At 45.0% G+C, this 15,898-nt stretch overlaps 1 protein-coding gene across 1 annotated transcript in view; it reads left to right on the top strand.

Moving 5' to 3' along the window:
- The window catches only part of polrmt (polymerase (RNA) mitochondrial (DNA directed)), a 39,971-nt gene extending 30,686 nt beyond the window's left edge, over positions 1 to 9,285 (top strand). Inside the window, exons 17-21 of the mRNA XM_083672409.1 lie at positions 2,761 to 2,859; positions 3,558 to 3,630; positions 5,147 to 5,238; positions 7,395 to 7,468; positions 8,854 to 9,285. Of these exons, the coding sequence (XP_083528535.1) occupies positions 2,761 to 2,859; positions 3,558 to 3,630; positions 5,147 to 5,238; positions 7,395 to 7,468; positions 8,854 to 8,903 (388 nt within the window). The 3' untranslated portion in view covers positions 8,904 to 9,285. The remainder of the gene's footprint in view (positions 1 to 2,760; positions 2,860 to 3,557; positions 3,631 to 5,146; positions 5,239 to 7,394; positions 7,469 to 8,853) is intronic.
- Positions 9,286 to 15,898: the final 6,613 nt, after the last annotated feature.

A 15,898-nucleotide genomic window follows, 5' to 3' on the forward strand; every position in this document is an offset into this window, starting at 1 on the left:
TCATCATCAGATCAGCGCCTGTCCTTACATACTGCAACATGACCTCAGGGACAACTCTTTATATGTAATGACAGTTAATGTAACACATATATTAGCATGTGTATGGACATATAGCACATTAGCCTTGTCTCGGGGTGTTTGTTGAAGGCATCATAATTTTAACCCTTAATAGGGCCACTCAGCTGCATATACCCTCCTTGAAACAACGCTTGCTTTGTGCTCTGTGAAATGTTTTAGGCTGGTTACATAGAGGTCATTGTCAGAAGAGACATGAAATACACCTGGTGACCCATTGTCAGCGCGACGGTTGCCTCTGCACTGTCGGTCGAGGTTCTGAGCGTCTTGGTAATTAGAGCCTAATAAGGGCTTTTTAAGGCAATGTAAATTAATGATGAGTTCGCTTAGAAAGAGACGCCACCTGGCGTAAGACAATTCCTTATGACCTGGTATTTTCCCGTTGTATCTGGGCCTGTAATTGTCAGTGGCTGGTGTAGCCATCCTCATGCCCACGTGCCTGCCTCTGTGCTGGGGTCCCAGTGCTGTGAGGTCTGGCCACAGCCCTTATGGCCCCGGTGCTCCAGACCTGGACCAGCCTGTGAGGATGAACGGGCGGCTGGGAGAACAGCAGCACTCTGGTGTAGCTGCTAGCTGCTAATTGGCCCGTGCCCACCCCTCCAGGCCGTATTCATTATTACACACCAACAGATGCTCCATCTTTGCTGAACAACAATACCGCTGTCCAGGGCCCAGCCGGCACCGGGCTCTTCTCTGGTGGCCCACGATGGCATTTGGGCCGAAATGTCACCAGTGAATGTGCTGTTGCAGGAGAGGCATTGAATGTGTGATTAGAAGCGGAGGTGGTTACAATGGGCTTTTTGTTCACTGGGGCTGGTTGGTGTGTTGGCAGGTTTGTGTATTCATTCTAATGGATGATTAATTGGTCTCAGAGTGGGCTGTAGGTCTGTACAGTACAGGATTCCTGTGCACCATAGGGAACTGCCAAGTTACTGTAAACCTTGAGGCCCCTCTACACTCCCACTCAAGAGAAGTTTCTTGAAAGCCTACCCTTCAAGTTGTTGACAATAAGTCCTCTTCCTCAGCAAAATGGCGGATAATGCTTCACTTTTCATGTAGATTGCCTTTGGGTGCTTAGCCTTATGCTCCAAGTTGAGCTTCCCAAAATATTGCTTGACTAAAGGGGATGCATAATCCATTCAGCACACAGTAACTGGAGCTCCCCTTTAATTGATACTGTACTGTCTGATCCTTCAGTTGTGTCAGGGCAACGCCTGGTGACAGTTTGCCTATTACTGTGAACCCTGGTGTTGACAGATAGAGAACCCAGAAATACACCAGAGAGAGGGTGGGGGGGGGGGGAGGAGGGAGAGGGGGGGGGGGGGGGGAAGTGTGAGAAAGAGAGAGAGATGGAGTGAGAGAATGAGAAAGAGAGGGAGAGAGAGAGGATGAGGAGGGAGAGGGGGTGAGAGAGAGTGAAAGAGAGAGACAGACTGACAGTCATCTGCCTACATGTGACATCCCTCTGTCACAGCAACACTACTATGAATACCAAAACACCATCTGAAGTGAAAAGTGGAAGGGGAGGGAGGGATGGGAGGGAGGCAGGGTGGGAGAGAGGGAGAGAGGGAGGGATGCTGCTTATAGAGCTTCCATCTAAACTCTAAATTTGCTGTCAGAGAATGCATCAGCATTTCACACCCTGACAGCGAGAGCAGAACTCGACGATCCTTCCTCGGCTGATTTTCTCAAGCTTTCACTCTAATCCTCACTTAACACACACACAGACACACACACACACATAGACACACACATGCACACACACACACACACACACAGTCTTGGTAATTAGAGCCTAATAAGGCCTTTTTAAGGCAATGTAAATTAATGATGAGTTTGAGCGGTTAGCAGAATATCTCCTGGGGTGAAGGCCTTCTCCCAGACTCAGAGAGTGGTAGTGGGTATAGTATGATTGGTATTTTTGTGACACTGGAAAAATATAAAATAAAGAACCACATAGTCACCGTCAGCTGTCAGTGACTGTTGTGGTTTTAACTTAACTCCCATTCTCTAAACCAATAGAGACAGAGTTTCCTGTGACAGTGTACTGTACTCTTCAGCAGCGTGGTTTTTGCTTCTGCTAAAGGGTGCTGCTCAACACTAAAACCATGTGCAAAGACAGCTTTGGGAAAAACTGTTTTTCAGTAAATGGGAGTGTCAGTGGACTTGTCAAGGAGAGTTGGCGAATGCAAACGCCGACAGGGAGAAACAGGCACTTATTTGGTCAGAGCGAGCACAGCGGCTGTGGCCTGTTGGATGGCAGACTCCCAGGGTAATGAGGTTGGAAAAGCACTGCCGTTCCTCTCTACCATGGAGGCCAATGAGCATGTTCATCTCTGATGTCCCTCAGCCCCCAACACAGCCACTTCAACCTGCAGTAGCTTGTTGAACTCTATCTGGGGAGATGAGCAGTGTTGGTTGGTTGGCTGGTGGGAATAAAGTGACTGAGTGTGCCATTTCTCTCCTTCTCCTTTTCTCTCTCTCTCTCTCTCTGGGGGGCTAAATCAGGTGAGAAGCAGAGGGTACAGTTGTGGTGGAGAGCTGAGTGACTCCTACTGAGTGTGTTCCTATTCATATCCACTGAACATCTTGTCAGTTTTTTCCACATGTGCAATGATGGTATGCAGTGTGTGCACTGACTTCTCAGGTGCCGATGTTAATAACAGCTGCTTGACCCATCCACAGGAGACCAGACACAGTGAAACAGAAGAATGCCTTCCCTCCCAACTTCATCCACTCTCTGGACTCCACACACATGATGCTGACTGCTCTCAACTGCCACAGGTAAAAACACAACTCCACAGTCTCCACCACACAGCTATAGACCCAGATCCCACAGCTATAGACCCAGATCCCACAGCTACAGCAACATGCACACCTACAGACCCAGCTCCTACACCTACAGACCCAGCTCCCACACCTACAGACCCAGCTCCTACACCTACAGACGCAGCTCCCACAGCTACGGCAACAAGGACACAGCTACAGACCCAGCTACCACAGCTACAGACCCAGTTACCACAGCTACAGCAACAAGCACACAGCTACAGACCCAGCTCCCACAGCTACAGACCCAGTTACCACAGCTACAGCAACAAGCACACCTACAGACCCAGCTCCCACAGCTGCAGACCCAGCTCCCACAGCTACAGACCCAGCTCCCACAGCTACAGACCCAGCTCCCAGAGCTACAGCAACAAGCACACCTACAGACCCAGCTCCCACAGTTACAACAACAAGTGGCCAGTGACTGAATAGCCTTGTTGTCCCGGTGGCATTTATTACATTTCTCTCTGTTGTTTTGTCTTATACAAGTTATCTCCCTCTCATTCCTAACAGTAGCTCTTTCCCTCTCCTTCCTCTCTCTCGCTTCCTCTCCTTCACCATCTCTCTCTTTCTCTCTCTCTCTCTCTCTCTTCTCTTCTCTTCTCTCTCTCTCTCTCTCTCTCTCTCTCTCCATCCCTTCTTCCCATCCTCCCCAGAGCTGGCCTGACCTTTGTCTCCGTCCATGACTGCTTCTGGACCCACGCTGACAGCGTGGATACCATGAACAAGGTACAGTACTACAACACACTCAAATCACCGTCATCCCTCCCTCCTCCTTTGAAAAGCATTCAGATCCTCCTAACCAGCTGTGGTGATTTACACCGTAGAGCCACTTTAACATCCCTGGTGGTCAGACTCGAGTACTCTACCACACCCCTCCTGTCTGGCCGTTTGATACATGAATGTACAGCTGTTGGCAGCAGGTAACAGGGTAGCACCATATGTCCAGGAGTTATGTTCTGTCAGAACAGCTCGTCATGGAGTACGGATGGCTCTGTCTGCCATCCCCCGGGTGACTCCTACATGTCAACAAGACTGAATTGAGATTCATTTTGGGGCCAGTCTTTTCCGATAATACCGTTTTTTGTGGATTTTGCGAACATTTAGATTTTCCTGTTATGCAATCCTGTGAATGATTAATGTTGAAGCAGCTACAGTATTCCACATTGTGGTTATCCCCCCCCCCCCCACACACCCTCATTATATACACCATCAATTCAATGCACTAAGACGGGGGCAGAGCTTTAAATAGCTTGGGCAATGCCTTAACATATGACATGGCCTTTTAAATGAGCCCTAAGTAATACATTCTTCAGGCATGCATCAAATTGCCCATGACCAGCGGAAGCAAAGAATTAATGGTCCAGTCAGTGTAGCCTCCCATCCCCATGTAAATGTAATCCCTATCCTCCTCTCTTCCCATGTTGTCCTTATGGGGACCGACCTTCCCTCCCTCCCTTCCATAAGGATCCTACTGTTTCTCAGGGGTTTCTCCACCTAGTGTAACTGAGTTGAGATGGTAAACTCACTCCTCCAGTTCAAATACCCCCACCCGTGCTGTTGTATTGCTAGCTTTTCGACAGCACAGCTGGTTGACATCGGTTGTTTGAGGAGACGGTCACGTGTGTCACAAGTTTGAGACTCGGTTGGGGCAGCTGGAATTGCATGCCTACTGTTTCCAACAACTTGATGTCTGGTTCATGAAGTTTACAAAGTTGAAGTTTAGTTCTCCCCATTCGTACAGTGGAGTGCTCCCAGACAGACAGCCTGGGCTAGAGGATGGATGGAGAGCCTCCTCTAATAGCTCACTGCTGTGTACAGTGCTGTGGCAGTGAACTCTATCTGGGGAGATGAGCAGTGTTGGTTGGGTGGCTGTTGGGAATAAAGTGACTGAATGTGCCATCTCTCTCCTTCTCCTTTTCCCTCTCTCTCTCTCTCTCTCTCTCTCTCTGTCTCTCTCCCTCTGTCTGTACCCTCCCTATCTCTCTCTCTCACTCTCTATCTCTGTGTCTCTCTGTCTGTCTGTCTCTGTGTGTGCGTGTGTGTGTGTGTGTCTCTCTCTCTCTCTCTCTCTCTCTCTCTCTCTCTCTCTCTCTGTCTCTCCCTCTCTCTCACTCCTTCTCTCTCTGTCTCTGTCTCCCACACTGTCTCTCTCTCGCTCTCTCACTCTGTGTCTCTCTCTCTGTCTCTCTGTCTCTCTCTCTCTCTCTCTCTCTCTCTCTCTCTCTCTATCTGGGTTCGACAGATTTGCCGGGAGCAGTTTGTGGCGTTGCACAGTGAGCCCATCCTTCAAGAGCTGTCCAACTTCCTCCTGCAGAAGTATTGCACTCGGCTACCGTAAGTCCCCCCCCCCCCCCCCCGCACCCCTAACATCTACTGTACACTATCTATCTACACCCCACTGGGCCAATGTTACACTTCATTCAACATGTACTCTTTAAAAGCGCAAGGGCGCTCTCTCCTCCTTATTGCAACATCCTGGGCCGATGTTATCATGAGCCTCTCTCTGCCTGTCAGCCATGTTTTATGGTTTAGACCATGTTATGAGTCAAGTTATGTAGAGTGGTGTGGAACACAGCATGCTACTGCATGCACACACCTCGTTAAAGTAAGGACTTGAGCGCTGCTTCGTCTAAATATAAGTTGTTGTTGTTTTTTTAACTATGCCATCAATGGTTATACACACTTGGCTGTAAAATTGTCAAAAGTTTCTCTGAAGTTTGTCCTTAGACCACTTCACCGGTGTGTATCGGTAAAGTGATGTTTTTTGTCTGCAATCCCCCTGGGGTTGGGTTAAGTGTCAGTGCTCTCCAGCCTGCTCTCTCTCTCTCTCTCTGTGGGGTAATTGGGCACCTGAGGCCAGTCTCCTAGCCCCTGTTCTGAGCCCAGGCCCCGTGAGGTCATTAGCCTGGCAGGCTAAAGTAGAAGAACATGGAGGAGGAGACCAGGGCTCAGGGAGATCAGCATGCTCTGCTGCTCCCTTCTCTTCTCACTAACAGGCTCTCCAACCAATACAATACAATACCATACAATACAATACAATACCATACCATACCATACAATACAATACAATACCATACAATACCATACCATACCATACAATACAATACAATACCATACAATACCATACAATACAATACAATACCATACCATACAATACAATACCATACAATACCATACAATACCATACCATACAATACCATACAATACCATACAATACAATACCATACCATACAATACCATACCATACAATACCATACAATACCATACCATACCATACAATACCATACAATACCATACCATACCATACCATACAATACCATACCATACAATACCATACAATACCATACCATACCATACAATACCATACAATACCATACCATACAATACCATACAATACCATACCATACAATACTATACCATACAATACCATACAATACCATACCATACAATACAATACCATACAATACCATACAATACCATACCGTACAATACAATACCATACAATACCATACCGTACAATACCATACCATACAATACAATACCATACAATACAATACCATACAATACCATACAATACAATACAATACCATACCGTACAATACCATACAATACAATACAATACAATACAATACCATACAATACAATACAATACAATACCATACAATACCGTACAATACAATACCATACAATACCATACAATACAATACCATACAATACAATACCATACCGCACAATACAATACCATACCATGCCATACAATACCATACAATACAATACCATACAATACCATACCATACCATACAATACCATACCATGCCATACAATACCATACAATACAATACAATACCATACCATACCATACAATACCATACACTACAATACCGTACAATACCGTACAATACAATACAATACCATACAATACCATATAATACCATACAACTTTTTAGAAATGTTTCTCTCTTTTCTAAACATTTTCTCAGGGGGCAATTAGTATAAGGGCTAACTAACAACACAGCACCGGACACAGACATATAGGGGTATCAAACACAGACACATAGGGGTATCAAACACAGACATATAGGGGTATCAAACACAGACATATAGGGGTATCAAACACAGACACATGGGAAACCCTTCAGAAACATGGATAACATGAAAACTATGACTGTTAAAATGAGCTCAAACGGGGCAGGGGTGCAGGCTCACCACAGGGGCTTCAGTCACTCACTAATAACAACAACAACAACAACAAATCAAACCACACATCATTTTTTATTAAATGTTTAATTTATGTATGTTACTTGTTTGTGATGGGGTTTTTTTTGTTCGATTTTTTGGGGGGATTTTTTTTGTTTATGATGTTTAAATGTCCTGACATTAGCTGTTTTTAATGGCGTAAAAACAAATGTATGTGCAAACATAAAATAACAATAACAATATTTAAATCTTAACAACAACAGTGATAAGGACGTCATGTTTCCTTCCTCCAGGGGCGATGTGAAGAACAAGAAGTTCCAGGAGTACAGGAAGATGATGATGTTGCTGTCCAAGGTGCCCCAGACAGGTCAGTACTGTCCACTGGGTCTTTCTGTGCCTCGGAGCCTGGCTGGCTTTGCTGGGCTTTGATGTCTGCTGATTGGACGAGTGACTTGAGCCTTCTCTCTACCCTCAGACCTAATCCCCTTAACGAGGGCCAGGAGTTTTTCCTGACTATGGGATCTGACCAGGAACAACTGTTATGGCCTACTGCTCTACTAGATGCATAAAGCACAGCATGGGAAAACTCAGGGCCCTAATCTTAGCCTCTATTACCATACTAATAATATAATATATAATAATATAAATGCCATTTAGCTGACGCTTTTATCCAAAGCGACTTACATTGCAGTGAGTGCATACATTTCAGTATATATGGTCCCAGTGGGACTAGAAAGCCCAGCTGTGGAAATTCAAACGGGCTTGTTTGCTAGGCTCAAAGCACCGGGCTTTAAAGCACGAGCTGGCCGCTAGTAACTGGCACCGCTGTCGAAAAGCGGCTAATGATAACACCGTCCATCGTTCCATAAGCTTGTCTGTCTGTCTGTTTGACAGAGGTTTTTGTGGTCATGTGACCTCCTCCTCTCCCTCCATCTGTACTGGCTGTTTGGCTCTGGCAGCTGAATTGCGTAAATTGATTAGCGTTAATTGTGTCCCTCCCGTGGATAATGAGCTTACAGGGCTCAGCTCAGGCAGGTGTGGTGGTCTGCACTGTGTTCCAACCATCACTACAGCAACCCCTCTCCTCTCCTCCTCTCCTCTCCTCCCCTCTCCTCCCCTCTCCTCTCCTCTCTTCCCCTCCCCTCTCCTCTCCTCTCCTCTCTTCCCCTCTCCTCTCTTCCTCTCTCCTCTCATCCTCTCTCCTCTCATTTCCTTTTCTCCTCTCCTGTCCTCTCCTCTCCTCCCGTCCTCTCTCTTTTCATTGGGCATCATAAGAGGCCGTCATAAGAGTTTAGGTAGAGTGTGTGCAGAGAGTGGGTACCAAGCTGTCCCTTCCTCTCCCTTGAAAGACAGAGTCATTATGCTGATTATGTGGTGTAGAGTACACTCACCATTAATGAGATGGATGGCTGGAGGGAGTGGATCTCTGTCTCCCCCCTCTCCTTCACTCACACATGACAGTTTACACACAGCCAAACAATCACCAGTCCTCATACGTTGATGTACTCTATAACATGATACAGTACTGTAGATTTAACTCCTCTTTACTTAAAGGGATAGTTCACATGGGCACGACATTTCAAACATGCTAATTTAGGTACAGTTGACTTCCATTGGTTTTTGATTACAAATGCTATTAAAAACTGTCCTTGGCCATAGGCTCCTTTCAGAGTAAGGAACATAAACATACGTGGTTTTGTAATTTGGGTGAACTATCCCTTTAACTGACGTTGTGTTCTCTTTCTCTCCTAGGTGATTTTGATCTCCAGCGGGTGAAGGAATCCACTTATTTCTTCAGCTGAGATGAACAGAAAGCCAATGGAGGGGAATGAGTGGGATTGACAGGCTGACACTGGGAGGCTGGGGCTTGTCTCCCTCAGACATCAGCTCATTGATCCACGGCCTGCTGGGCTGCTGTCGAGGATGGACTGCTGGGCTGGTAGTCTGGGCTGAGCCAGGGCCTGGTGAAGCAGGGGCCAGCACCCAGCACCCAGAACCCAGAACCCAGAACCCAGAACCCAGCACCCAGCACCCAGCACCCAGCACCCACAATAATAAGAGACCAGAGTGGGAGGGAGAGGCAGGGAGGACAGTTCTGGACAGCAGCTCCCCCCCCCCTCCTTTTCTGGTGAAGATCTCTACACTATAACACCTCAACTATGGCAGATGCTTTGACTTTCATGTTACTGGAGTGTGTATGGGTGGGCGGAGGGAGGGGGTGGGGGGGGGGGGGGGGGGTGAGTGTTTGTGTGTGTGTGTTATACTGTTGTCTACTGTCAGTGTGTGTATGTGTGATTTACATGTGTGTCAGGGATATTTTGTGAGTGAGTGAGTGAGTGTGTGTGTGTGTGTGTGTGTGTGTGTGTGTGTGTGTGTGTGTGTGTGTGTGTGTGTCCTCCCTCCTCCTAGACAGAGACAGGCCCGTTCTCTCTCCGCAGGGCTCTGATCTGCTCGCTCAATCCCCCTCGCTAACACCCCAGTGATTAACCGCATGATCCGGCCTTTCATCGATTCCAAGGCACCCAGGAGGAGTTGCCCACTCTGATATTTACACTCTGGACTGGATTTACCTCAGAAGTTTCCACACCAAACAGTTGGTCTCCATCCCTGAGAGAGAGAGATTGGGGTGGGAGATGGTGTTGGATGGGGGTGAGGGTGGGGTTTGTGTGTGTGTTTGGGGGGGTGGGGGGGGGAGTTGTACGGTATACATTAGTGTGTCTACTGTATAAGATGTATTAAATAATGTATTCTGATTCTCACATCCTGTGTTGGAGTGACTAAGCACTTGATTTTGTGTTCAAAATAAATCTGTACGTATTTCTTATTGTCTCGTGTTCATTTTGCGGTACCGGCAATGTTTTGGTTTTGGATGAAAGCTTTGTTTAAACTGGGACAGAGGTGGTACTATTGTTTCATTATAACTGCATCTTTTAATTAAATTGAGTATCATTAGATGAAGGTCTCCTTTTATGATAATACCACAAAGGAATCACTAAACAACATCATATCCTATTTTTCTGGGCCAGTGCCCATATCTGGAGGTAAAAATAGCAGGAACGCTATTATCTAATCTATGTTTCAAATGCCACAGTAGTTTCAGACAAAAGGTGTTGATGTTGAAAGGGAAATGAATGTAGGCTACAGCAAGACATATATTTGCTGGGAGATAAAGAGAAAGTAATGAAATATGAATTGTCCTGGCAATAAAGAAAATAAATGACAAGTGTTTTCTGTACAGTAGAGCAGTCAGATGAAAATCAGGATGTTTGAGTGCACTTACGTTTTTCAGTCATGCATTTTTGAGTTCTGTGCCTTTTGTACCTTCGGTCAATCTCTCAGTCTTGCAGTTCAATATGAGACTGTATATTATTTATAGAATATACTGTATTTACTCTGGAATACTATACTATATATGGTGTATATAGCCAGTAGAATTGCCACACACAGAGTGTCTCTTCCAACTGTACAAAGCGTGATACCGTATTTGTGTACGCCCAGCAAACTACACATTAGTGGCCTCAGCCTAGCTATATTTTTCCGAAGCTCTTTTGGCCACTGGCATTAATTAATTTGCTCGATTTGTAATCATCTCAACAGCATCTTTATTCTACTTCACGCCTCTAAGATTTGATTAATTTTTCATTATCAAGTCAACCGACATGTTTTTACTTGCCTCTCGCCTTGTAATAAACCTGTTGATTCAGTGCCGCCGTGTCATTTGAATGACAACGCAAACAAAGCCAAGGTCCTAAAGTACTCCCTGTCCTTGTTACGTCTCAGGTCTGGCTCCCTGACACTGCTCAAGGACACAGAGAGCTCTGATTGCTACAGTACTGTGAAGTGCTTTCGGGATCTCAGTCACTTACACATATCGCCTTTCACATCTTAGCAGACTGACGCACGTACGGCAAAGCCTCTGTTGTGCAGAACCTGAGCATCAGGGATAAGAGTGGTTGGAAGGTGAGGGTTTAAGCTACTCGATCAATACCACTGACTCATACACTGGGGAGTGGAGGAGGGCCTGGTCTCTGCTGGTATTTCACTGTTGATGTTGGAACATTGGGATTTGGAGGGAGGACAGGGTCAGGCAAACTGATAGGTGTGTGTCAGGAGGATTTGGGGGAGCAGGGAGCAAGGTTTAGAGGGAGTAAACTGGATATTGATGATGTCATTGTGGCAAATTGGTGTTGATTTGCTGTGAGAGAGCTGTCTCAGTTACACTGGGGGTAGGTTTAAAATAGCAGCTTGAGACAGATGCAGTGCAACTTGTACACTTCACTTCACTTTTCTTTTTTCACTTTTAAAATATACATTTTAGTACTGAGTGAGGAAATCCTCAATATGTAATAGAACAGAGTATACCCCACCAACATTAGGCAACTAGGCAGAAAATGAACACACTGAAATCAATGGTTCAGACACACTGAAATCAATGGTTGGGGTGTAGATTAACTGAAACACTAGATAACAGTGCTTAGGCCAACGCTGGCAAAGTGCAGATGTCTGGTCTTCCAAATATGTAGTCATTTAGGCTGTTCAAAATCTTACAAGAGGTTATGAGTTTGAATCCCAGATGAGGACACATCAAAAGCGAGTACAGTTAAATAAAATGCTAAATATAATCCTGATTGTAACATTTGTCATGTGATCACATCAATCACACCATTCCTCAGATAAGTGATAAGTGAAATACAGAGGGGAAAACTAGAGCAAAAAAAAAAGAATATCCATGTGGTTAGGAAGTTCAAATTACATCAATATTATACTTTTCTTTTTTCACCCTTTTTTTACAAAAAAATATAATGTGAAAGTCTGTTGTGTACAGCTCATTGAGGTCAGCAGGAGGGATATAGCACAGCTTTTACAGCAGTGTGAGAGCTTTTAGCACTGATCAATCACGTGTTACCCACCGTCAGATAGCCAGGCATGCCGCTACCCACCATTAGTTAGGCCAGGCCACTCACTCACTGAGAGAGCCCTTTGAATGTGGTGCCAGGCTCCTGTGGTATCTCTGTGTGTCTCCTGGCCCACAGCGTGATGAGTCCCCACCTCTCAGCAGTGAAGGCACTGTGGGGAAGGGGCACTTGTGGGTAGGGGGGTAGGAGGCAGACCGTACAGTATGTGGGCCGCGCCCAGGGAGTGTGTCCTTGGGCTGACCTTGGCTCTGACACGCACGCACGCACGCACGCACGCACGCACGCACGCACGCACGCACGCACACAGGCATGCACACTCACTGGCTGGCTGGCTGGCTGGCTGGCTGGCTGGTTATCACTGATGCAGCGACAGAGAGGCTACTGTCACTGTCTGAGTAGATGCCACCAAGCTGGCCAGGAGATGGAGGAGGGGAAAATTGTGTGTGTGTGTGTGTGTGTGTGTGTGTGTGTGTACATTCACCTTGGAATAATATGGTATTGTGTTGATAACCATGTCAATATTTGTCTGTATACAATTACAATTTAATCAAGAACAGTCAAGAGGACGTTCGATCAATATGGGTATTGTCAATTAGTGTGTCAAGGTTCATCACCATTTCGACCAGATTGACATATTGACACATTTATAAAGGAAAGGGCAATCTAACCTCATGAGTCAAAGTGGTGGTTCTAAAAATATATTGGAAAACCCCATTATTTGTATTCAAATACTATTTATTTGCTTTCCTTATTACAGTACATGTTTTGCAATTAGATATAAATCACAATAGGGTCGTTTGCATTTAGGAAGCTTGCATTTTACAGCCATACACACTAGGAAATAGACTAGATGTACTGTATGTGGAGACCAGGGGAGGCTGGTGGAGGTAGAAATCAGAGGACGGGTTTATTAGAATGCAAGGCTCATTCCGTTCCATGCATTACCATGAGCCGGTCCTCCGATTTCAACCTCCAGCAGCCTCCCCTGGTGGAGTCTAGGTATGGTAGGCACTAGGTATATACAATAGTACATGGGTGTTATGGGGGTAGGCCAATAAAATGAAAAATGAGACAGTTATGGTACAATAAAAGAAAATCAGGTACTGATAAACATGAACATTTGTATGGTACCTTTATTGTTATCTTTGATAGACTGTCATAGTCCCCCATTAGCTGTAGACAGGTTATTTGCTTTATAGCAAGCCTTGGTTTCCGACAAGAGATCATCACCTGCAGTCAATTTAGTGTTGTCATTCAGCCCCAGGGTTTGGCAATAACAGCTATCGCTGCCAGTTTGTGTTCAAAGCATCATAGTCTGACACTCTCACAATGTAGAAACTCTTCCACATTGAACCAGTATGTGGGTGTATACCAGTATATTTGAATATGCTGTACAGTATCTGAACTAGGGGAGGCTGGTGGAGGTAGAAATCGGAGGACGGGCTCATTGTAATGCGTGGAATGGAATGAGGAACGGTATCGGACACAAGCATCAAACACATTCCATTCGATGGAAACGATGAGCGTCCACCGGCCTCCCCTGATCTGAACATGTGCCAGAAGAGTAAAAAGAAGAGCAGTAACAACAGACATACAGTAGATTTCAGTAAAAAAAAAAAAAAAAGGAAAAAAACAACATCCCACCACATTTAAACCATAACAGATGATGTATGAATTGAGTCTGCAGATGATTTGAAGTCTATAAGCTAGAGGTGACCATAAGCATCTACTGTATACAACACACTCTACCATCTCTGTTATGTATTTGTGGCTGATATCTTCTAATTACAGTACAGTGTATTTAAGGTTTGTGCAGTTGTCCATCCCACATGACAGATTGATTGACACTGTAGATGCAATGGTAAATCATTATGTCAGATCCAATTGAGTTTGAATCTGAAAGTTTTATTCGTGTGAACCTTATAGAGCAATAAGTATTTGCATTCTAGTCATACTACCGGAATGATGTCCTCAGTGCTCAGTCCAATATCAATAAAGCAGATTAGTCTGTCTAATTGTGAGTTGCTAATTAATTAATTAATTAATAACTCCTTCAGAGGTAAGTGTGACGACCTCGCTAAGCTTGGTAGGTGCATGTGAAATGTAATTTCAAATAACACACGCTAGCCTTTCAACAAAAGCAAGTCTGTCTATCTCGCTCGAGCTCACTCCCTTTCTCTTTCTCTCTCTCTCTCTCTCTCCCCCCCCCCCTCTCTCTCTCTCTCTCTCTCTCTCTCTCTCTCTCTCTCTCCCTCCCCCCCACCCCCCCCTCTCTCTCTCAATCTCTCTCTCTCTCTCTCTCTCTCCCCCCCCCCCTCTCTCTCTCTATCTCTATCTCTCTCTCTCAATCTCTCTCTCTCTCTCTCTCTCTCTCTCTCTCCCCCCCCCCTCTCTCTCTCTCTCTCTCTCTCTCTCTCCCTCCCTCTCTCTCTATCTCTCTCAATCTCTCTCTCTCTCTCTCTCTCTCTCTCTCTCTCTCTCTCCCCCCCCCTCTCTCTCTCCCCCCCCGCCTCTCTCTCTCTCTCTCTCTCTCCCCATGGCAGCATTTGAATATTTCATTTGTGAGGTTGGGGAGCATTAAATCTGTGTGTCGCCCTTCTCTAATCCACCCTCTGCCTGATTCATCACACAGCTTTCACACAGAGACATGCTCTCTTCCTACAACTGCAGCCCTGCAACACAAAACACACGCAGAACTACATCACATCACCATCTCCTAAAGCTGTGTGTGTGTGTGTGTGGATAGTTACCTCACTGAGCAGCACAGGACATTCTTCAGGCCATTCTTCCCACTAAGTATATTTGGAAAGAGAAAGATTGGAAGCCTAATAAAGCATTTGCAAAACACAGATGCTACATAATGAGAGTGTGTGTGTGTGTGTGTGTGTGTGTGTGTGTGTGTGTGTGTGTGTGTGTGTGTGTGTGTGTGTGAATGACAGATGCTTTCTTGGCCTACAGCTATGTTATTTGAAACTTGGACTGAAAAGTGCTTCACCAAAGTCATGGTTAGCATGTTAATGAGTGTGAGGACACCTTGGGAGCAGTTTGCAGTGCTGAGACACAGTAGACCACAGGGACATGAAACAATCAACCAATATGAACACACTACCGAACTGTGAAATGCTACGGTAATAAACTCAAATATCGCAAAAGCTGTGCTTTACATTTTTCAGAAAAGTTGTGAGTATCGAATTAAGCTTTAGATAAGCTTTCACAGAAGCTTAATTCAAATGGCAGAAATACACTTGTGTACTCAGTACTACGACAGTTAAATAGTTCCTCCTCCAGTCTTCTGCACTAAACTAAAAATCTACCAAATGTTGCTGAATATTTCACCCATCATTGGGCAGGTTATCAAAGAGGGTTAATAATGTCTTTCAAAGTAGCGACCTCCCTGGATATTTAGGCAAAAACATAAAGACCCCTTTCTTATCCAGCTTGTTATTGCTTCATATATTTATTCAAGTTAAAATTTCAATTACAATTTGGCAAGTACTGAAGGATTCATCCCTATAAAGATGTTGGGAAGAGGGGTCGAAACACATGACAGCAAAAATATATTTTAGAGAGAGAGAACAGAGATTTGACAAATGGGACACTGGTATTTCAGAGTGTGTTGGTTAGATTAAATGGATTAAATGGGGTAAGCAATGTATTCCTACTGTAAGCCTCCGCAAAGAACAAACATTTTCAGCATATTAATTAAAACCTTTCAAACTTTTGCCATTTTCACCAACACTGCAAATGGATGTCATTTGAATCTTGGTTGAGAAGCAAACATCTCCCAGACGTATTTCTAATCCCATACTCTTGATCCCTGTGTTTAACCATAGTTCAAGCAACATGAAACAAATTCAGCCTCTAAAAAAAACATACAAATT

Source organism: Argentina silus (assembly GCF_951799395.1).
Source record: "Argentina silus genome assembly, chromosome: 6".
NCBI lineage: Eukaryota > Metazoa > Chordata > Actinopteri > Argentiniformes > Argentinidae > Argentina > Argentina silus.